The following is a 23,424-nucleotide window of genomic DNA, read 5'->3' on the forward strand; positions in this document are numbered from 1 at the left end:
CACACTGCATTATTCTCTTGAAAGTGATGTCAGTTGCACATACCGTTGAACACAAATCAGTCAGAATAAAGGATGTCCTTAATTGAGCCCGAGGTCAAGTTCGCGAAGACTTCGCTAATTTTTTTTATGCAGTGCTAAGGCTTCGTACAGCCACCTTCGTGAAGTAGACTTCCCCAATTAAATACAGGCTTAGAAAGAATTCAGTGCATTTATGATGACAGAATAATAGTCTATGTGACCTCTGACTCTCGTTCTCGCCCCAGTCTTTTTGTCTCTACTTTGCACTGCTTTGTGGAGAAAAATCCCTTTGCGTGGTTTCATCGTCACCATGCTACTATAAGCCGTCAATCAAATTAGTTGGCGGTACATTCGTCACCACCTTGTATGCTTAACAAAATACGAAATAAATGTTGATTTCGGAAGAAAAAAACAAGTCGCGTAAGGCGAAAATACAACATTTAGTCAAGTAGCTGTCGAACTCACAGAATCAAACTGAACGCAATGCAACGCAGCAAGACCGTATACTCGTAGCATCGTCAGTCCACCGCTCATGGCAAAGGCAGTGAAATTGACAAGAAGAGCGGGGTGGTAGTTGCGCTGAGAAGGATAGCACGCTTTTCTGTACCTCTCTTCGTTTTAACTTTCTGAGCGTGTTTTCAATCCAAACATATCATATCTATATGTTTTTGGAATCAAGAACCAACAAGGAATAAGATGAAAGTGTTTTTAAATTGATTTCGAAAATTTAATTTTGATCATAATTTTTATATTTTTAATTTTCAGAGCTTGTTTTTAATCCAAATATAACATATTTATATGTTTTTGGAATCAGAAAATGATGGAGAATAAGATGAACGTAAATTTGGATCGTTTTATAAAAAAAATATTTTTTTTACAATTTTCAGATTTTTAATGACCAAAGTCATTAATTAATTTTTAAGCCACCAAGCTGAAATGCAATACCGAAGTCCGGGCTTCGTCGGAGATTACTTGACCAAACATTCAACCAATTTGGTTGAAAAATGAGAGCGTGACAGTGCCGCCTCAACTTTCACGAAAAGCCGGATATGACGTCATCAAAGACATTTATCAAAAAAATGAAAAAAACCGTCTGAGGATATCATACCCAGGAACTCTCATGTCAAATTTCATAAAGATCGGTCCAGTAGTTTAGTCTGAATCGCTCTACACACACACACAGACAGACAGACAGACATACACACACACACACACACACACACACATACACCGACCCTCGTCTCGATTCCCCCCTCTATGTTAAAACATTTAGTCAAAACTTGACTAAATGTAAAAAGGTAAGAATGTTGCAGTTTGGAAGGAATCATACATGAATTTGTACACAGAAAGAACAGCTGTTGTGAACAACTGTGTCAGCATAATTATGCAGTGCCAGTTCCTCTTTTGTCCATTCTGACTTCGCTATTGCACCTCATAGTTGAGAAAGGGCGTACCTCTTTCAACCTTAAACTTTCTGATAAGAAGTCTTGTGTATTGCCCGACTTGCGTGAGCTTACTTTGAAAGAACAGCAACGTTCTGTGCTAGTTTGGATCGAGTTCTTTTATTGGCTTGCCGACATTAGAACTGTTTTGTCAAAAAAGAGTTCTGTGCTAGTCAATTCAAGTGTCATTTTGGCTCAATACACTCGTCGAATGTAAGTTTTACTTAGTCTTTTCCTGACTTTATTTCACCTTGTGTCGATAATGTTTAGCTGCCCAGTTTTTCAAGTCAAACATATGGTTGGTTTGTTCTTGCTAATGCGAAATATACTAAATTGCAGCGTTGTGCTATGAAGGGAGCTCTTACAGAGCCATGACAAGCTTTTCTACTCAATAGTAACAATTGTATGTTGAAGCACTGGGGGCACTGTGCCAAACATTGTGTCCCCTTTAAAGATGTCATAGTACCATATGGACTTCACGGAGGAAGCTCAAATAGAAGTATGAAAAGCATGTTAACACCATTATTAACATTTCTATACGCAAGCATTTGGAAATCTATGGCAAGCAATTTGTCCACTAAATAATAGCCATAGTACAATAGGGCTTTCAGCAAAGCCAGAACGGCTGACTATATCATGGCCACGCAGTCTTTGTTTAACCTTCGCCGGTCGTCGTGGGTCCGTGTGGACCCAGAAGGGTGTTTAATTGCAAATATCTCTTAAACCAGTTGGATTTTTTTAATGAGCTTTTAAGAATGCCTCAGACACCTAAAAATCTCTTATGTCCTAAAAGATCATTAAATTTCAGCGAGATGTAATTAAAAAACAAAGGTCAAATTTAGACTACACACGGAAGACATCGTGGGGCCGTGCGAACCCATGTTTCTCAAACTGAAGGAACTTAAATAACAAGAGGCGAAGCCTTCAAGGCTCACGTAAGAAATAGACAAACAGTAACACAAACTCAATCACTCCGTCACACATACACACCCACACACACACACACACACACACACACACACACACACACACACACACACACACACACACACACACACACACACACACACACACACACACAGTAAGCATAGGTGAAACTGTGCAAGAAAGCGAGACCCTGGATCTGCCAAGTAGTCTCGGCCCGCTCACAATAACAATGACCGAGACGTTCAGTAATTCCTTTGCGTGACGTCTAACCCTCTTACGTCATAATGTGACGTCTTCAAATAGTTTCTATCACACACGTCAAACACTTTTGACCGAGACTGACGTAATCCATAGACTCGGAAATGTTAAAGTTTCTATCACACACACACACACACACGCACAAACACACACACACACACACGCACAAACGCACAGACAGACAAAGTTACGATCGCATAGGCTACACTTACGTGAGCCAAAAACTAGGGAGAGAAGTCACAAACCTTCCGGTATGGGCTTTAAACATCATTTTCTACGATCTGTTTAATTTTGGAGTTAATAAGCAAGTCGCGTGGAGCGAAATTAATACATAACAATGTGGGTCCACACGGCCCCACGACGTCTACAGAAGGGTATTCACGTTTTTCCTTTTTGGCTCACGAAGTGTAGCCTATGCGATCGTAACTTTGTCTGTCTGTGCGTGCGTGCGTATGTGCGTATGTGCGTATGTGCGTGCGTGCGTGTGTATGTCTGTGGTAGAAACTTTAACATTTCGTCATTTGAAGACGTCACATTATGGCGTAAGAGGGTTAGACGTCACGCGAAGGAATGTCTCGGTCATTGTTATTTTGAGCGGGCCGAGACTATTTGGCAGTCGTGTCTGTAAGTAGGCTACATGCAGACAGACAGATCTAGATCTAGTGTCTCGCTTTCTTGCACAGTGTCACCTAAGCTTACTGTGTGTGTGTGTGTATGTGTGACGGAGTGATTGAGTTTGTGTTACTGTTTGTCGATTTCTTACGTGAGCCTTGAAGGCTTCGCCTCTTGTTTGAGAAGCTTTAGTCCGCACGGTAATATTTAGATTAATTTAATTACTTCTCGCGGAAATTTAACCACGGCGTCTACGGAAGTGGATGCACGTATTTGCTTCTTTGGAAAGCATGGGTCTACAGAAGGGTATGCATATTTTTCCTTCTTTGAGAAGCATGGGTCCGCACGGCCCCACGATGTCTTCCGTGTGTAGTCGATAAACCGGTCGGGCGAAGGTTAAAGAGTAATTCTTTTCCACACAATCGCCAGCTGGCTCATGTTGATATCCATTTCCTCGACATGTCTGTTATCAAATGCGAACATGCAGCATGTTAGGAATAACTCATGTTGGAGTGTGCCAAGTTGAATGGATAGTCTCACAATTCCACGCAAAACGCCTAGGCGGATCTGAGATGATTCATGCGGTTTTCCTCACTGGCAGGAAGGGGACAGGAGAAGTCTAACTGCCATGAGACTGTATCAATGGACATTGCAGTCTGTATTTCAGACGAGAAGTACAATAATTCCACATATTGCCAGCAGACAGTTTCATGAACATTGCAGTCTGTGTTTCAGACGAGAAGTATGGCTGGCCACTGGGTGACCCTGCTGCTGCTGGGCCTTGTAACGCTGTCGGCGTCCTTCCTGTTGAACGGGACCAGCAAGAAGAAAGGATTTGCTATTTCAGCGAAACACTACCACTGTGCGGACTTCGCAGCACTGAAAGGGACTCACTGGTGGTAAACATCATTGGATTCTCATTGGTAGCCCTAATGTGTTACTTTTTTTTTGTACATGACTAAATAAATAAACATTCCCTTCCCCCTTCGAGAAAGATTCCCACCGAGAAAAAGTGCCCTTTTCCTGGATTAATTTCGCAGATTCACATAACATTTTGTGTCATTCAGGAAATCAATTCAGCACAAATTTCTCACCACGCACTGAAAACAGTCTGACTGCGGAGACCAAACATGTCCACCCTATTCTGATGAATGTGACAGGTACGATTGGGGGCACGGCACCCAAAAGTACGTAGACCAGTGCCACACGGGGGTGTCCGCAGGCTACGTGCCCATGGTGTGGGGCTGGCACAAGAATGGACAGAACAACGGCCACGACTTTGGTCACTATGACACCGTGCTGGGCTTCAACGAACCCAACCACAGAAAACAGGTTTCGATATAACGATTTCTCAACCAGCGTGGCCGGTTTGGTATTTGCGCTGATGCCCAAGATGGCTTCCCCCTCTTTGAATTTGTGTAAAAACAAGACCTGGCAGTTTAATATATAAAGTTGTGTAAGGCGACATCAAAACATTAAGTCCATCTGTGGGCCTCACAGAATAAATCACACTGTAGGGGAAGGGAGGGCAAGTCGACCCCTCTAACGAATGCAGCTTATACCTCTCGTCTTTTAAAAAAAAAATATTGTTTTTGTTGTAAAACCTGGTGTGTTGTCTTTCGTGTAAGCGTTGTGTGGAATATGAACGATCCAACTGGCACGGTTTTTAAATAAAATATAAAAGAAAAAAATCCTGAAGCATGGACGACTTGCCCTCCATGGAGGGCAACTCGTCCATGGGGGGCGGGTAATTCGTCCAGGTGGAAAAGGTTGTTCATATTACCCAATAGCATCACCTCAACATATGAAATTGACTGAAGGCACGTTTCATGATATTGAGGATTGCAGTTTCCCCCTCACACACAATATTCCAAAATAATAAATAGTCCAACAGGGGCCAAAAAACAGTTTGCACCAAGAGTTCAACTTTTTATCTATCCAAAACAGTAAAAAAAATTATATGAACATTCGTATTTCCAAGATGATTGGCGTTCCAAGACGCTATATCCTAAAAATCCCAAAACATGCTTTTACAACTTCAGTGCATAATGACTGCCCAAAGGCGCTGTTTAAAGCAACCATTGATAATAATTTTTAACATACTCCTTGAACACATTAAGAAAAATGGTTAACTTGCAAATAAAGGGACAGCATTGATCAGAACAATGGTAAGATAAAGGACGCTACTTATATTTTGTACATTTTTTATCTTTATCGTTTCCTGTAGACCTCAGAAGTTCTAGCCAGCTTAAGAAATCATTCTAAAATCGAACAACAAACATCTATACATTTTGTACGCGAAGTAGATTGATATTTGACACAGTCACACAGACATACGTGGGCTATGGGGCAACCCTAACCCCTAAATTTGAAAACGGGGTCAATTTTCTTAACTGCATGCATTCAGCAAAACAATCCCTAAAAAATTTTTTTGTCACAAATGAACTTATGACTTTAGAAAAGCATTCAAAAATGCATATATACAACGCTTTTTCTTTGGTCCCAATTCAAGGGGGTGTGCTATTCTCAGGTAACACTGTGAACGCTCAAATGAGACTTGGTCACATGTCAAAAAAAGTAATCCCCCCTGTTGTTCATGGTTGGTTGGTGGGATTTTTTTTTTATCTGAGCCATTGGCAAGCATGAAATGTCATCAACATTTGGAAAGACATAGTATCTCCCATTGTGTTTTGCGCGCAAACACTTCACACAGATCTCCTCTCGATCTGGCCCATCGGGGAAATGGGTTGACTTGGGGATGATCACCGCCCTGTATCTCTCCACCTTTCCATCCATGCTGACAAAGTCAGCGGTCACAAAGTCCCCAACTTGAATGTCTCACTGTGGGACAAATAACCTGGTTTTCACGACTGGCACCACATGGTTGGCTGACCACGCGGCATTCAGTGGCGTGTTGTGGGTAGACGTCCATTGTATTGGACATAAATTGGGAAGGACGTCGCTGGATCATCTGGTTTGCATACTTTGTTCATGTACAACATTTATAGTCAAGCTGTCGAACTAACAGAATGAAACTGAACTCACTGCATTTTTACAGCAAGAGCCTATACTCGTAGCATCGTCAGTTCACCGCTCGATGCAAAGGCAGTGAAATTGACAAGAAGAGCGGGGTAGTAGTTGCGCTGAGAAGGATAGCACGCTTTTCTTTATCTCTATTCTTTTTAACTTTCTGAGCGTGTTTTTAATCCAAACATATCACATCTATATGTTTTTGGAATCAGCAACCCACAAGGAATAAGATAAAATTGTTTTTAAATCGATTTTGGAAATTTTGTTTTAATAATAATTTTTATATTTTTAATTTTTAGAGCTTGTTTTTAATCCGAATATAACATATTTATATGTTTTTGGAATCAGAAAATGATGAAGAATAAGATGAACGTAAATTTGTATCGTTTTAAAAACAAATTATTTTTTTTTACAATTTTCAGGTTTTCAATGACCAAAGTTATTAATTAATTTTTAAGCCACCTAATTGAAATACAATACCGAAGTCCGGCCTTCATCAGAGATTGCTTGGCCAAAATTTCAATCAATTTGATTGAAAAATGAGGGTGTGACAGTGCCGCCTCAACTTTTACAAAAAGCCGGATATGACGTCATCAAAGGTATTTATTGAAAAAAATAAAAAATGTATTCGGGGATATCATTCCCAGGAACTCTCATGTAAAATTTCATAAAGATCGGTCCAGTAGTTTGGTCTGAATCGCTCTACACACACACACACACACGCACAGACAGACACACACACATACACCACGACCCTCGTCTCGATTTCCCCTCAACGTTAAAACATTTAGTCAAAACTTGACTAAATGTAAAAATTAAAATTAAAAATAAAAAAATGGGATAGCGGCGAAACGGGATTGCGCCAAAATGGGATGCGGTAGTGAGATGACGCTTGGCTTGTGAAATGTCGCCAAAATGGGACGGCGGCAAAACGGGATTGCACGTAAATGGGATATTGCGCGAATTATAAACGAAGGAGTAGGCCCTAAGTTTCTCGTACGATATGTTTACTGGGAGTAAATATTTGGGGAGTAAAAATTTAGTTCCTTGTGGAGTTCTTTTTTCGTACAAGATTTTTACTGGAAGTTTACTCCGGAGTCAATTTTTCGTGGAGTAAAAATTTCGTGTTACACCGGTTCATGACCGTTGTGGTAACGAGCGCACATTGCTGTCTCCATATTGTGTTCCTACGAATCGAAAGTACGATCGCCAAGCCCTTCTGTCATTGAAGGCAACGTTCGATATTTCCGTCTGTCAGCGTCGCCAACGTTCGACAGATTGTACTACTGTTACTCACAAACTTTCAATTTACACAATGAAATGCCAATAACATGCAAACACAACAATGGGAGACGAAGGGAAAACCTACTAGCGATTGAAATTATGCAAACGAACTCACAAATCCCTCACTTTCCGAATGCAAACGCTGCAAATCCGTAAGCGTGCGTCGCTGTGTCGAACGTTGGGTTGACGAACGTTGCTGACAGACGCAACAAAACTTGATCAAAAGGCACTAAAAACGATTAAATGTTTTACTCACTGGGTATCGCATTCCTCTTTTTATATTTAGTCAAGTTTTGACTAAATATTTTAACATCGAGGGGGAATCGAAACGAGGGTCGTGGTGTATGTGCGTGTGTGCGTGTGTGTGTGTGTGTGTGTGTGTGTGTGTGTAGAGCGATTCAGACTAAACTACTGGACCGATCTTTATGAAATTTGACATGAGAGTTCCTGGGTATGAAATCCCCGAACGTTTTTTTCATTTTTTTGATAAATGTCTTTGATGACGTCATATCCGGCTTTTCGTGAAAGTTGAAGCGGCACTGTCACGCCCTCATTTTTCAACCAAATTGGTTCAAATTTTGGTCAAGTAATCTTCGACGAAGCCCGGACTTCGGTATTGCATTTCAGCTTGGTGGCTTAAAAATTAATTAATGACTTTGGTCATTAAAAATCTGAAAATTGTAAAAAAAACAAAAAAATTATAAAACGATCCAAATTTACGTTTATCTTATTCTCCAATATTTGCTGATTCCAAAAACATATAAATATGTTATATTCGGATTAAAAACAAGCTCTGAAAATTAAATATATAAAAATTATTATCAAAATTAAATTGTCGAAATCAATTTAAAAACACTTTCATCTTATTTCTTGTCGGTTCCTGATTCCAAAAACATATAGATATGATATGTTTGGATTAAAAACACGCTCAGAAAGTTAAAACAAAGAGAGGTACAGCAAAGCGTGCTATCCTTCTTAGCGCAACTACTACCCCGCTCTTCTTGTCAATTTCACTGCCTTTGCCATGAGCGGTGGCCTGACGATGCTACGAGTAAAATGGCATTGCGTTCAGTTTCATTCTGTGAGTTCGACAGCTACTTGACTAAATATTGTATTTTCGCCTTACGCGACTTGTTCTTCCTGCAGACGATATGAAGCGGTTGAAACGTCGTTTCCGATGAAAGGCTCGGTTATTTCCGTTAAAAACGAAGTTTGCCGAACGTGTGATTCTGTCTACAGACACCGGTCGGATCACAACAAAAATGTTCATTCTTTGCGATTTTGTGATACTGTTGATGATACACCTGCTTTCCAGTGAAGAACATCAATAAAATGATGTTCACAAGCAAGAATAACAGACAAAAGCACGCGATGTGTAAAATTAGGCTTTGCTTTTCAAACAAAGCACGTGGTTTTTTTTACTGACAGACACTTTCGGTGGCGATTGAAAATTTTTCCAGAAACGGTTTTATGCTCCCATTTGATATTTTTTCCCTATTTTATCTAGTCAGAGACTAACCTTGTGGATTAATTGAATTAATAACCCCATTAGGCCTATCATAAGTTTTGTGTGTTATTTTCGTGTCTGCTTGAATCACACTTTGAGATGGGGTCATGTGACAGAAGGAAATGGTGTCTGTCAGGATTCACACGTTCGCTTCGAAAAACTCGCTCAAATAATTGCTCAAACACAAACATTTTAGCTTTTATTTATTTTTTTGTATTGCAAATACCATACTTACTCATGCCAAGCAGAAAAAATGATGAAAATCAACACAGTAAGTAAGTAATTTGAAGGCAAAGTTTACACACATCAAAGAGTCTGATTACCGTGAAACCTGCCTGAAGTAACTTTTCTGTGTCAGTTTTGTTAATCGGAAGTGAGAATGACGTCATAATGAGTCGGCCTACGTCAGAAGTCGATCGACGTCTTGGCTATGCAGGGAGGGTGAGTATTTGAAGGGATAGATGTTCAAACATCTATACTTATTAGTTGCTCTGGTTCAAAGCGAAGCAAATGGGAAAATATATTTACAAATTGGACTTGTAATTGATTTGTGTCGCCCATTTCAGGTTGCGTGAACGTGAAATAGTTTAACAGACCTACTACTAGGGGGGGACGAATTACCCGATCATGGTACTCGCTGAACATTGCTATTTACCATTGTTCCTGGGATAGCCTGAGATCTATAACTTTCGACTAGTTGTTATGAAAGCCAAAGCTTTTTTGCAGATCTGGTGTGTCACGTTTCAATATATCACTTAAGGTGATTATGAACCGGTTAATTACTACTAATTAACTAACCACACCACGATCCACTCTCGCAGTCATACAATTAAATAGAGTCAACAAAAGTATAAGTTTCAGACGCCTGTTTATGTATAAACTCGCCACCTCCCTCGAGCCTTCACTCAAAATATGTTCCTTTTACGTTCTCAACACGTAAAAAACCCGTGATCACTGACAAAATGCCAGTAGTATATAGAAAATTATAGTAACACGCTGATCCCGTGTAAATACAGTCAAATGAGAATGTTCTGTTCAAAAAGCTCTAGTTCATGCAGGGGTCACACACCCCACGTTGTCACTACTCCAATGAAATCACAGATAAGAAAAGACAACGGTGGTCAACGGGGTGCGTAAGACACGGTGCACTTAGCTTTCTTTCTGTATGCTGGTTAGCCGGTATGCTGGTTAGCCGGTTTGCTGGTTAGCCGGTTCGCTGGTTAGCCGGTTCGCTGGTTAGCCGGTCTGCTGGTTAGCCGGTTAGCGTAGCTTCCTCAGGTCCCAGCTCCAACGTCTGCAGCTAGCAGTGTCCCGCCAAAGGCAGCCGTGCAGCAGTTACAGGAACACGAAACGAAGGCTGCAAACAGAAAGCATCGGTGCACTAAACATGTCTGCTACCCCTCACCCACCACCTTAAAACATGTCATCTTTAAATACCTCATCGAGCACGTGGGCCTGCACAAAACGGACTTTTTACAACAACAAAACAGTCATTTTCCGTCCTTCTCTCCTTATCTGCAAAAACCATATACAGATTAGTATTTTAGCGTCACAGAGAGTAAATTATGCGCTAACCTGGAAAGAACAACAGAGAGTATTTCATTCCACAACACAGACTCATCAACAGCGTTAAATAATGATTTATTACCTCAAAAGCCTATGATTGTACTCTCATGGAAGCAAAAATCCGCTTCCTCCCTGGAACAGCCTCTGTTCGTCAACAGTGACCAAAAACGTCCAGAACCCCTTGTCGAATCCTTATGCGAAAGCCATCGCCGACGAAGGAAAGTTGACGACTTGTCCTCAGCAAAATACGTGGCAGAGAGAAGAAATAATTGGTGGAAGTTCCCTTAGAGTGCCGAATATAATACTCGGTGAAAAACCATCATACTCTAGAAACTGTGTATTAGATCCTTCCCCTTCTGCCGCTGGGTGTCAAGTGCGCCGTCCTTGTGCCTCTCTCAGACAACCTAGCCAATAACACGTGACTGACCTTGTCACAAAACCAGTCCAGCTATACACAATTCTGCCTCCCCAAGCAGAAAAGAGACACGAGAAACTCAATCCCTGAAAATCCCGTGTGCGCTGTCAGCGAAAAACTGTCAGCCCTATGACAGCAGAAACCTCCACTCTAAAACTCGTGCGCAGCAAACCCTCCGTGTTCATTGAGCACTGTCAGCAAACTCTGCTGTAGCCCAATATCACGTACAGGCGCTTTCTATCATAATCGACCAAGAACAGGCACTCCACTGAGTGACACTTTCTTGGTCTCTGTCACCCGATCGTGACACACCTCCCCTCTTCAAGACGAAACCTCGGTTTCGCTCACAGTCATGTTCTCCTCTACAGCCCGAGAGAGAAAGTCAGCTCCAACATTGTTGGCGCCCGGAATGACGCGTACCGTGAATTGGTACGGTTGGAGAATCAACGCCCAGCGCATAAGTCTGGCGTTTGCTAACCTTGCAACCTGAAGATATTGCAGAGGTTGATGGTCCGTCTCCAGACAGAAAGGTCGTCCGTACAGGTACGCTTCGAACTTCTGGATGCCCCAGACAATGGCGAGACACTCGCGTTCAACCGTTGCATACGCTGCCTCGGCCGAGGTCAGCTTACGGCTGGCGAAGCAAACAGGGTGCAAAAACCCCTCTGTCTCCTGAAGCAACACTGCCCCAAGTCCCTTCCCTGAAGCGTCTGTCCTCAGCACGAAGTCCTTGTTCAGGTCTGGTAGTCGGAGAATAGGCTGACTGGTGAGTCGCCTCTTCAGGGTGTTGAATGCGGAGCTGCATTCCTCAGTCCACACTACAACGGTCGGTTGTAGTTTCTTGGTAAGGTTGGTCAGTGGTAGTGCGATTTCGGCAAAGTGCGGGATGAAGCGTCTGTAGAAGCTGGCTAGGCCCAGGAAAGACCTGACTTCTTTCTTCGTGCGCGGTGGCTCCGCCTCCCGAATCTTCTGGATCTTGTCGTCCTCTGGAACGAGCAATCCCTCGCCGACAACATGACCCAGGAAAGACAATTCCCGAAATCCCAAGTAGCACTTGGACGGTTTAGCTCCCAGATTTCCGTCCTTCAACCTTCCGAACACGTCGCGCAGGGCGTCGAGATGTTCAGTCCATGTCTCTGTCGCGATCAGCACATCGTCGATGAAACTGCTGATGTCCTCGCGCTTCAATGGTTCCAAAAGTTTCCTCATCATGCGAGTGAAGACGGCACCTGCATTCTGTAGACCAAAAGGCATGACTGTCCACTGGAACTGGCCGAATGGAGTGGTAAATGCAGTCTTTGGGCGATCTTCCTCGGCAACTGGAATTTGCCAGTATCCCTTGGTGAGGTCTAATTTTGAAAAATACTTGGCCTTGGCCAAGTGACTGAAGAGGTAGTCCACATCAGGCATGGGTTCCGCGTCAAACGCCGTAATCTTGTTCAGCTTCCGGTAGTCGACACAGAACCTGACGCGTCCATCCTTCTTCTTCACAAGCACAATTGGAGAACTGTAGGGAGAGTTCGCTGGCTCGATGACGCCCAACTTCGTCATGTCGGCGATTTCCTTCCTGACCACCTCCTTCTGGGCATGAGGCATGGGATACTGCTTCGTCCTCACTGGCTGTTTCTCCAGCAAGTCGAAGGTAAACTCCTCTAAATGCGTCTGAAGTGGTATGTCTGTAAGGACCCGTGCTGCATCCTTCAGGATCTCTTGCAAGTCCGCCTGCTGGTCGTCCCCAAGTTCAGGTGAGATGTGCACGTCCGTGTGATCCTCACTAGCCTCCAGCGGACAAACTGGTACACGTCCTCCTCCCTGTTCTTCCGTTGTCTCGTCCATCACGACAGCAACTGCTTCTGTCACTTTGTCCTTTTCCCCGTAGGCAGTCCTCTCTATGTAGGCGCGCAGCAGGTTGGCGTGGTACAGGCGTGCTTTCCCGTGCATCATGATCCTGTAGTCGTTCTGGCCCACCCTCGCTGTCACCTCAAAAGGTCCTTGCCACTGCAGTTGTAGCTTGTTGTGTTTGACAGGTAGAAGTAGCAACACCCGTTCTCCAATCTTGAAGCTGCGCGGCCGTGCCTTGCGGTCGAATCCTCGCGCATAACGCTGTGCTGCTCTTCCCAGGTTCTCTTGAGCCAGTTTGCAGGTCTCTTCAATCCTGTTCCTGAGTTCTACGATGTAGGTCGCTGTCGTCTGCACCTCCTCGTCAGCTTCTTCGTCCGTCCAAGCCTGACGCAGGATAGCCATGGGACCGCGTACCTGTCTGCCGTACAACAACTCAAATGGGGAAAAGCCCAAGCTCTCCTGAGGAACCTCGCGGTATGCAAAAAGCAATGCTGGGATATACCTGTCCCACGTGCGTGGTTTCTCCTGAGCTAGTTTCCTCAGCATGGTCTTCAAGGTGCCATTGAACCTTTCCACCAGTCCGTTGCACTGAGCATGGTAAGGAGTGGTGAAGTGCTGCTCCAGTGATAGCAGTCGTGCTGCCTCCGCCATCACTCCTCCCGTGAACTGCGTGCCTCTGTCGGTGAGTACCTCTGATGGAATTCCCAGCCGGGACCACATAGTAACCAGAGCCTCAGCTACTCGCGTGGCTTCAATCGATTTCAGAGGGATCGCCTCTGGGTATCGAGTAGCGTAGTCCACCATGGTCAAAATGTATCTGTTTCCGTCCTCAGACGCAGGCAAGATGGGCCCGATGATGTCCACTGCCACCCGACGAAAGGGTTCGTCGATGAGCGGCATCTTCTCTAAGGGGACCTTCCTCACCCTTCCTTTGGCAACCACCTTCTGGCACTTATCGCAGGACGCACAGAAACGTCGGACATCCGTGCAGATGCCTGGCCAGTAAAAGTGGCGCCAGACACGATCCGTGGTCTTCTTGGTACCAAGATGACCTCCCAGAATCGAGTCGTGTGCCGTTGCCATGACACCCTCGCGAAACTCGCGAGGCACGACAACCTGTTTGAATGTACCTTCTTGGTTGCTGAACTCCCGGTAGAGCAACTTCTTGTCCCTGAGGAACCTTGACCTCCCATGCTTCCCGCTCAGCTTCACCTTCCCCGACTTCGCGTGCTCCCGAGGAGTTGCTAATGTCGGATCAGATGCCTGAGCCTTCGCGAGAAGCGCGGGGGTCACGTTCCCCAGGGCAGCTCGTGCAGCAGGTAGGGGTTTGAGAGGTTTGTCCTCTCGCTCCGCCTGTGCCCGCGTGAGCACTGAAATGACGTCGGGAGACCGATAAACGGGAACCTCCCTGGTGACGCCGTCCACAAACTGAACCCGGTTCCCAATGAGCAGGTCGCATGGAGGATCGTCCATGACGACGGCCACAATGGTCCCCGTGAACAACGGTGTTACGACCTTGATCACTGCCGTGTTCAAGTCGTAAGCGTGAGATGCCTCGGCCATTCTCACCCTGATGCTGTCTCCTGTGTAGGCCATAGCTGGAACTAGACTCGCCCGAACCACTATCATGTCTGCCCCTGTGTCCCGCAGACCTTCGCCCTTCACTCCGTTAACGTAGACGTTGCAGTGGGGCTGGAAATGTTTCCTGGAGCACGGAACGCAGAGTTGTGGAATTGTGCATGAGCTCGTGACGTCCCTTAACTCCTCACTGCCAACAAAGTGTACACCCTTCTGGTCAGCCTGTCTCCTGTGGCAGTCCTTCTTCACGTGGCCCCGCTTGTTGCAGTAATAACACTGGATGTCAGTTCTGGAACTTGATCCTTTGTGTCCCTGATCGTCCTTCCCGTCCTTGGGTCCTGAAGAACCTGAATTTCCCGATTTTCCCGGCCGTGAGCCTGAAGATTTGCCAGAGATCGCCTGGGCGTCCTCGTGTACTCTGATCCAGTCGGCTGCCTCCTGAGTAGTCTTAGGCTGGTGCTCCTGCACGAAGGTCACCACCTCAGGTCGCAGGCTGGACATCAGTTGTTCCATGACTATGAGGTCGGCAAGGTCGTCGACGGTCCAGTTCTTCTCGGCCATCTCCACCCAGCGCCGCAGGTAGAGATTAAGGCGTGCCACAAACTGATGGCTCAGCTCGCCGCTCAGTCTCTTGCTGTTACGCAGACGTCGTCTGTAGGCTTCAGCAGTCAGGTTGAAGCGCTGGAGTAACGCCTTCTTTAGTGCCTGATAGTCTCTCGCCTCGTCGTCATCCAAAGCGTTGTAGAGCTGCAATGCGCGTCCTTTTAAGCAGGTGCTAAGGCGGCTGGCCCACGTGGCCTCTTCCCACTTCTGGTCAGATGCAATGCGCTCAAACCGGCGTAAAAAGTCGTCGAGCTCGTCCTTGTCATCGTCGAACGTCGGCAGTCTCGTACGGTCGGCAACAAACGCCGGCGCGCTAGCCTGAGTAAGCGTACCCTTCTCGGCCTGTAGTCTAGCTAGCTCGAGCTGGTGATCGCGTTCGGCCTGTTTGTCCTGTCTGTCACGTTCTGCCTGTCGTTCCCTTTCTTGTCTGTCAAGTTCGGCCTGTCGTTCGTGTCTCTCAAGCTCGTCTTTCTTTTCCTGTCTGTCAAGTTCGGCCTGTCGTTCGGCCTGTCGTTCCCTTTCTTGTCTGTCACGTTCGGCCTGTCGTTCTTGTCTCTCAAGCTCGTCTTTCTTATCTTGTCTGTCTCGTTCATCTTTCTCTTTCCGTTCTTGTCTGTCACGTTCGTCTTGTCGTTCCTGTCTCTCACGTTCGGCCTGTCGTTCTTGTCTGTCAAGCTCTTCTTTTCTCGTCTGTCGCTCTATGTCTTCCTTACGTTCTAACTCCTTGCGCTTAAGCAAACTACGCGCTCTAACGCGTGCGTCTCGCTCTGTCTGTTCCTCGCTACCAGGAGTCTCAAAAGTTAATCTCTTCGTAGGAGATCCCCCTGTAGCCATGGTTAGTTTAGCAAAGCTTTATCACAAAAGTAAGTCTAACGCAGCTATAGCTAGAATACGCGGTGATGAAATGGATACAAAAATCCAGCAACCGGAAAATGCAGAAGAAAAATCCAAACGGTGTAGAACAAAACGCGTAGCCTACTTTATGGCTGCTTTTTGCGGTGAAACAAAGTGTTTCCCACAGCCGTGGCCTACTTTATCGGCTGCTTTTTGCGGTGAAACAGAGTGTCTCCCACAGCCTTGGTTAGGACAGAAGTCCTCGGACCCTTCCCCCCCAAAATTCCAACAAAGTCAAAATATGGAGAAAAATCCAAGTAAAACAAGACGGTAGAAATGTAACCTGTTACAGAATGCGAAACAACAATGTAGAGAAAACTGAGTAAAACGAATAACAAATCCGCTAACCCCGCTCAGCTCTCTGCAACGGAAAACTCTGAACGTACAACAACAAAGATTCACAAACAAAGGAAAGGGAAGTAATCACAGTTAGCGCATACAATAGCTTACAAATTACAATTTACATTTCCTGCAAGATGTGAATCGCTTAAGGTGTGGTATATGATCAAAACTATACAAACAAGAGGCGAAGCCATCAAGGCTCACGTAAGAAATCGACAAACAGCAACACAAACTCAATCACTCCGTCACACACACACACACACACACACACACACACACACACACACACACACACACACACACACACACACACACAGAAAGAGCATAGGTGAAACTGTGCAAGAAAGCGAGACACTAGATCTAGATCTGTCTGTCTGCATGTAGCCTACTTACAAGGACACGACTGCCAACTAGTCTCGGCGCGCTCAAAATAATAATGACCGAGACTTTCAGTACTTCCTTCGCGTGACGTCTAACCCTCTTACGTCATAATGTGACGTCAATGTAATGTGACGTCTTCAAATGTTAGAGTTTCTACCACAGACATACACACGCACAGACGCACGCACGCACGCACAGACAGACAAAGTTACGATCGCATAGGCTACACTTACGTGAGCCAAAAAGGGTAGCACCAAGCAGAAAATAAGTCGAGCACTGACGAGATTATCTGCTCTTAGTTATCCTTAATTGGTGGGTCTTTATCAGTTGGAAATTAACTGAGTAAATCCCGGCTTGGCCCCCATGTGTCACGTTTCAATATATCACTTAAGGTGATTATGAACCGGTTAATTACTACTAATTAACTAACCACACCACGATCCACTCTCGCAGTCATACAATTAAATAGAGTCAACAAAAGTATAAGTTTCAGACGCCTGTTTATGTATAAACTCGCCACCTCCCTCGAGCCTTCACTCAAAATATGTTCCTTTTACGTTCTCAACACGTAAAAAACCCGTGATCACTGACAAAATGCCAGTAGTATATAGAAAATTATAGTAACACGCTGATCCCGTGTAAATACAGTCAAATGAGAATGTTCTGTTCAAAAAGCTCTAGTTCATGCAGGGGTCACACACCCCACGTTGTCACTACTCCAATGAAATCACAGATAAGAAAAGACAACGGTGGTCAACGGGGTGCGTAAGACACGGTGCACTTAGCTTTCTTTCTGTATGCTGGTTAGCCGGTATGCTGGTTAGCCGGTTTGCTGGTTAGCCGGTTCGCTGGTTAGCCGGTTTGCTGGTTAGCCGGTCTGCTGGTTAGCCGGTTAGCGTAGCTTCCTCAGGTCCCAGCTCCAACGTCTGCAGCTAGCAGTGTCCCGCCAAAGGCAGCCGTGCAGCAGTTACAGGAACACGAAACGAAGGCTGCAAACAGAAAGCATCGGTGCACTAAACATGTCTGCTACCCCTCACCCACCACCTTAAAACATGTCATCTTTAAATACCTCATCGAGCACGTGGGCCTGCACAAAACGGACTTTTTACAACAACAAAACAGTCATTTTCCGTCCTTCTCTCCTTATCTGCAAAAACCATATACAGATTAGTATTTTAGCGTCACAGAGAGTAAATTATGCGCTAACCTGGAAAGAACAACAGAGAGTATTTCATTCCACAACACAGACTCATCAACAGCGTTAAATAATGATTTATTACCTCAAAAGCCTATGATTGTACTCTCATGGAAGCAAAAATCCGCTTCCTCCCTGGAACAGCCTCTGTTCGTCAACAGTGACCAAAAACGTCCAGAACCCCTTGTCGAATCCTTATGCGAAAGCCATCGCCGACGAAGGAAAGTTGACGACTTGTCCTCAGCAAAATACGTGGCAGAGAGAAGAAATAATTGGTGGAAGTTCCCTTAGAGTGCCGAATATAATACTCGGTGAAAAACCATCATACTCTAGAAACTGTGTATTAGATCCTTCCCCTTCTGCCGCTGGGTGTCAAGTGCGCCGTCCTTGTGCCTCTCTCAGACAACCTAGCCAATAACACGTGACTGACCTTGTCACAAAACCAGTCCAGCTATACACAATTCTGCCTCCCCAAGCAGAAAAGAGACACGAGAAACTCAATCCCTGAAAATCCCGTGTGCGCTGTCAGCGAAAAACTGTCAGCCCTATGACAGCAGAAACCTCCACTGTAAAACTCGTGCGCAGCAAACCCTCCGTGTTCATTGAGCACTGTCAGCAAACTCTGCTGTAGCCCAATATCACGTACAGGCGCTTTCTATCATAATCGACCAAGAACAGGCACTCCACTGAGTGACACTTTCTTGGTCTCTGTCACCCGATCGTGACATGGTGCATTTTACGAATCAGCGGCTCCCATGCACTGACTGTGATTTTTTTTCGTGCAACAATTTTAGAGTGGAAACCATCAAAATTGACAAAGACTTACCGCTTTGCTGGGCCCGTTTTTTTCGACTTTTTTTTTTCTTCAACTGATTCAGGTTGGGTAACTCTGGCTTATGAAATCGATGATAATCACCCCTGCAGTGTCATGTTCTCAAAATCGAGGGGGGACGACATACCCGAGGGGGTCGACTTGCCCTCCCTTCCCCTATAGGTTTTCTTCAAGACTGGTACATCATAGTCTTGTCGCCACCCTGCAGGCGAGACAGCGCTGACACATTGTCCTGGTAACTCGCGCCAAAATAAAACTGAATTGCATAAAAGGTAATTTCGTGATTTTTGACCTTTAATTTCATATTTTTGAAATCATGAGATGATAAAAAAGATAACCCAGTATTAAAAAAGAAATCTGTTATTGAACATTAGCGCTGAAATGCAATCTTATAGTACGGAGTGCGTCATGAGGATGCTTAACCAATATGTCAATCCCTCAGCTTCAAAAATACAATCGCCACAGTGCCACCTCAACAAGAAACAGAGTATGATGTCATTGCACTTTTATTAAAAATAAGAAATAACTACACCCTCACCCTCGTCTGGATTCCTGGTCTATCTGAAAATGATATTTTGTCAAAACATGACTAAATGTAAAAAGGACCACCAGTTAGCCCAAAATCAACTAGAGCAGGTTTTTTCTACGTATGCGTGAAAGTATGTAAAACTATGCTACAACAACAACCTTTTCTCATTTTAGTCCAACATAACATACGAGCAAGCAGCCCGCTTCTGGCCGGTTTTGGAGAAACAGGCGGGGTCAAGGACACTGGTCAGTCCCTCTGCTGCTCCCTGTGGTAATTCGTGTCAGGGAAACGTCATTCCGTGGTTCACTGGATTCTTCCAAGTACGTGTTGAGCTCGCTTTGATGTCTGTCACTGTTTCCTTTGCCGCTCTCTCTTTCTTTTGCAAACTGACATCAGACACAGACAGGGGCACAGTTACAGGCATACACACAAAGCACACAGAAAGACACACGGACAGAACGATCACACACACACACACACACACACACACACACACACACACACACACACACACACATACATTCACATGGAAGCATGGATAAACAGAGAGCCAGAAAGGCTAGTAGATTCCCTCTCTCTCTCTGTCTCTGTCCCTCTCTCCCCCTCTAATTCTCTCTCCCCTCTCTCTCTCCCCTCTCTCTCTCCCCACTCTCTTTTTCTCTCTCCCTCTCTTTCTCTCTCTCCCCCTCTCTCTCTCTCTCTTTCTCTCTCTCCCCTCTCTCTCCCTCTCTTTCTCTCTCCCCTCTCTCTCTCTCCCCTCTCTCTCCCTCTCTCTCTCCCTCCCTCTCTCTCTCGCTTGTTTGTTCCTTTCTATGACAGGCTGTAAGATCAGGCCCAACTTAAATCTTCATCCTTGTAAAAAAAAGTTCAGTTCAGTTCAAGTCAGTCACACTCTCTGTCTCTGTCTTTGAGTCTTTCTCTCTTTGTCTGTCAGTCTGTCTGTCCGTCTGTCTGTCCGTCTGTCTGTCTCTCTCTTTTTAGCATAGTTACAATGGATGCACGTCTGGTGATGTCTGCTCTCCAGGAGTAAAGCATACGCTACATTTATTTGTTGAGAGTGATACAAGTTGAGCATACATGTACTGTTGAACATAATTCAATCAGATTACTAGTGAATGGACTAGTATAACAATAATGACGACATTATGTGTTTGACTACAGGAATGCAAAGGGTGCAGAGTGGATTACCTGGCCACGCACCATTATGGGTGTAGTGCGGACAACACCATGGCCTACCTGAAAGACCTCTGGAACAGGTTCCATCGCAAGTGAGTGCAAGAATTAGCTGGATGCAGCCGGCAAGTTCGTTTTGTTCATGCTAGTTTGGCGATTGTCAACAGTCCTTTTGGAGTGTTATGCCATTTGGCCCATCAATACAAAAGGGCATTGTTGATGTTCTCGAAGGGTTAAATGGAAACAGAAACGCCGATTTTGAGGTAGAAACAATCACACATATTGAAGAAAAAAAGGCAAGATGACTGCTGGCGAGACGGACACTAATTATGTTAACAAAACAAACGTGATCTTCACCCCTGTCGCCTACACAAAGACAGCACCCTTAAAATGTCGCGTGTTCGCCCCTGGAGGCTTCGTCGGACAACATTTAACAAGAAAAACAAAAACAATTGCAAAACAGCATGCTCATTTGATTCAGTTCGTAATGTTTCATGAGTGTGTGGGGAAACTTGAGAATATCCATTTGAGAGCCACTCCATTTTCTCTACGTTGCTTGGTGATCTCTTGTCTCCTGCTAATTCCTTGTAGGTCTGGGTGGCCGAGTGGTAACGCACTGGGTGGCCGAGTGGTAACGCACTGGGTGGCCGAGTGGTAACGACTGGGTGGCCGAGTGGTAACGCACTTGCGCTCGGAAGCGAGAGGTTGCGTGTTCGACCCTGGGTCAGGCCGCAATTTTCTCCCCCCATTTCCTAACCTAGGTGGTGGGTTCAAGTGCTAGTCTTTCGGATGAGACGAAAAACCGAGGTCCCTTCGTGTACACTACATTGGGGTGTGCACGTTAAAGATCCCACGATTGACAAAAGGGTCTTTCCTGGCAAAATTGTATAGGCATAGATAAAAATGTCCACCAAATACCCATTTGACGTGGAATAAAGGCCGTGAAAGGTGAATGCTCGCCTAATAGGCTACTGAGCTTTACTGGCCGATGTGAATGCGTTATATATTGTGTGTAAAAAATGTCTGTTTGTCTGTCTGTCTGTAAAAAATTCCATTTCAAACGGCAGAAATTAATTAATATGTAAGCGCCTAGGGCTATATCTAGATTAGGCGCATAAAAAATGATCACAATAATAATAATAATAATAATTCCAAATTTCCATCCTTTGAATAGCCGAGGTCTGTTCAGAAGAGAACATGAGGTTACCGAACTTAAACAATCTCAGTCTGACTGGCTGTGTTGGTCTACTTGAAAACTACTTCTGCTTCTCACGGGTCAAATTCAGGTCTAAAGAGCCTGCGAGTCAGCTTACTCCCATCAGTCTTTTTCTTTTGCTTTTATCGCTGTGACTGTGTCATTTGAGTGAACCACGCTAATGAAGCTGTTGTTGGTGACATCTTACAGGATCTGGCTGACAGAATTCAACTGCAACCAAGGTGGCAAGTCACATATCTTGCAGTACATGAAGCACATCCTTCCGCGACTGGAGGCCGCGCCCTTCGTGCATCGCTACGCCTGGTTTGGCATTCACTTGACAGACGCTGGTCTCCTGGAGAGTAACTCCAGCGCTCTCACGGAGCTGGGCCGTTTCTACATGCAGTTTTAACTCTGATGAAATCAGAAATAAAGAAAGCTTTTCAGTTGTAGCAGCACAGTGTGTGCATCGTTGCATGCTCTTCATGGTTTAAGCAATGTCCGAAGTGCTCTCTGCACCCAGTCAAGGCCCCGAATGCGAGTAACGCATTATCAGGCTGTTTCACTTTTCACCCACACTCACTCACACACACACACACTCACACCGACACACACACTTACTCACACACACACTCACACACACACACACACACTGACTCACACACACACACACTCACTCACACACACACACACACACACACACACACACACACACACACACACGCACACACACACACTCACTCAAGTAACTCAACAACATAACCTTGATGGTGAACATTTCTCATTTTTCCATCAAAGACATTTATCAAAAAAGTGAGAAAAAAACATCTTGGGAAATCATACCCAGGAACTGTCAATGTAAAGTTTCATGTAAATCGGACCAGTAGTTTTCTGGGAGTCGCTCTACACACACACACTCACATACACCACCACCCTCGTCTCGATTCCCAGTCAATTTTAAAACTTGACTAAATGTAAAAGAGACAATGACAAAAGGTGACGTTTTCATGTCAGTATGTCCCAAATGACATCACCAGTACATTTTTCATTCTATCTAATCTGTTTTCATTCTATTTTTTCTAATAACATGCGTTAACAATTGATTGCCAACTGGAATGGAAGAGCACAAAAATTGTAACTTGATATGTAGTTTCTCTAGAGGGAAAACATCTTCCACTTTCATGTCAGTGTGTCCCGTGCAACATACATTTGCCAAACAGCTATGCGTAAGTAGATTATTTGTTAGTGGTATAGAACATACTGATCAACAATCAAAGTCAGTTTTCACATTCATGTTCTACCTATTTCTTATATGTTTATTCGTTTGGCAATGGTGAAATGTCAGCAATCGTGTGTCATTCGGGACAGTAGACATGACACCTGACCTTTTGTCACTGTCTCAAAAAGGACAATCTTACAACGACACGAAAAAAAAGTCAAAAATGTCAATGCTAATCATACGTTATTGCAAACTACAACATTACAAATACGAATATCTAATGAATAATAAAACATTGAAAATTACATGTCAATATAATGCAAAGGGAAAAGAATAATTCACACCACATTCACACACACACACACACACACACACACACACACACACACACACACCAGGGCCGGATCTGGGGGGGGGGGGTTCCTGGGGTTCCGGACCCCCCCCCCCCCTGGCCATCCAATGTACCTCTCAGAGAAAAAAAAATGTGGACTTTGGACCCCTGCCTTCAGTTGGAACCCCCTCAAACGAACTTGGTCCGGCCCTGCACACACACACACACACGACACACGACACACACACACA

At 44.7% G+C, this 23,424-nt stretch overlaps 1 protein-coding gene across 5 annotated transcripts in view; it reads left to right on the plus strand.

Moving 5' to 3' along the window:
- LOC138969510 (uncharacterized) overlaps window positions 1–22,075 on the plus strand; it is a 25,916-nt gene extending 3,841 nt beyond the window's left edge. For 2 of the 5 annotated variants that reach the window (XM_070342323.1, XM_070342322.1), the window contains exons 3-7: window positions 3,993–4,156; window positions 4,418–4,589; window positions 19,429–19,575; window positions 20,417–20,523; window positions 21,834–22,075. In XM_070342323.1, the coding sequence (XP_070198424.1) occupies window positions 4,002–4,156; window positions 4,418–4,589; window positions 19,429–19,575; window positions 20,417–20,523; window positions 21,834–22,035 (783 nt within the window). In that variant the 5' untranslated portion in view covers window positions 3,993–4,001 and the 3' untranslated portion in view covers window positions 22,036–22,075. Of the gene's footprint in view, window positions 1–1,489; window positions 1,674–3,980; window positions 4,157–4,417; window positions 4,590–19,428; window positions 19,576–20,416; window positions 20,524–21,833 lie in introns of those variants that run through there. The other 3 variants (XM_070342325.1, XM_070342320.1, XM_070342324.1) reach the window with 3 other exon arrangements.
- Window positions 22,076–23,424: the final 1,349 nt, after the last annotated feature.

Source organism: Littorina saxatilis, linkage group LG6 (genome assembly GCF_037325665.1).
Source record: "Littorina saxatilis isolate snail1 linkage group LG6, US_GU_Lsax_2.0, whole genome shotgun sequence".
NCBI classification, from domain to species: Eukaryota; Metazoa; Mollusca; class Gastropoda; order Littorinimorpha; family Littorinidae; genus Littorina; species Littorina saxatilis.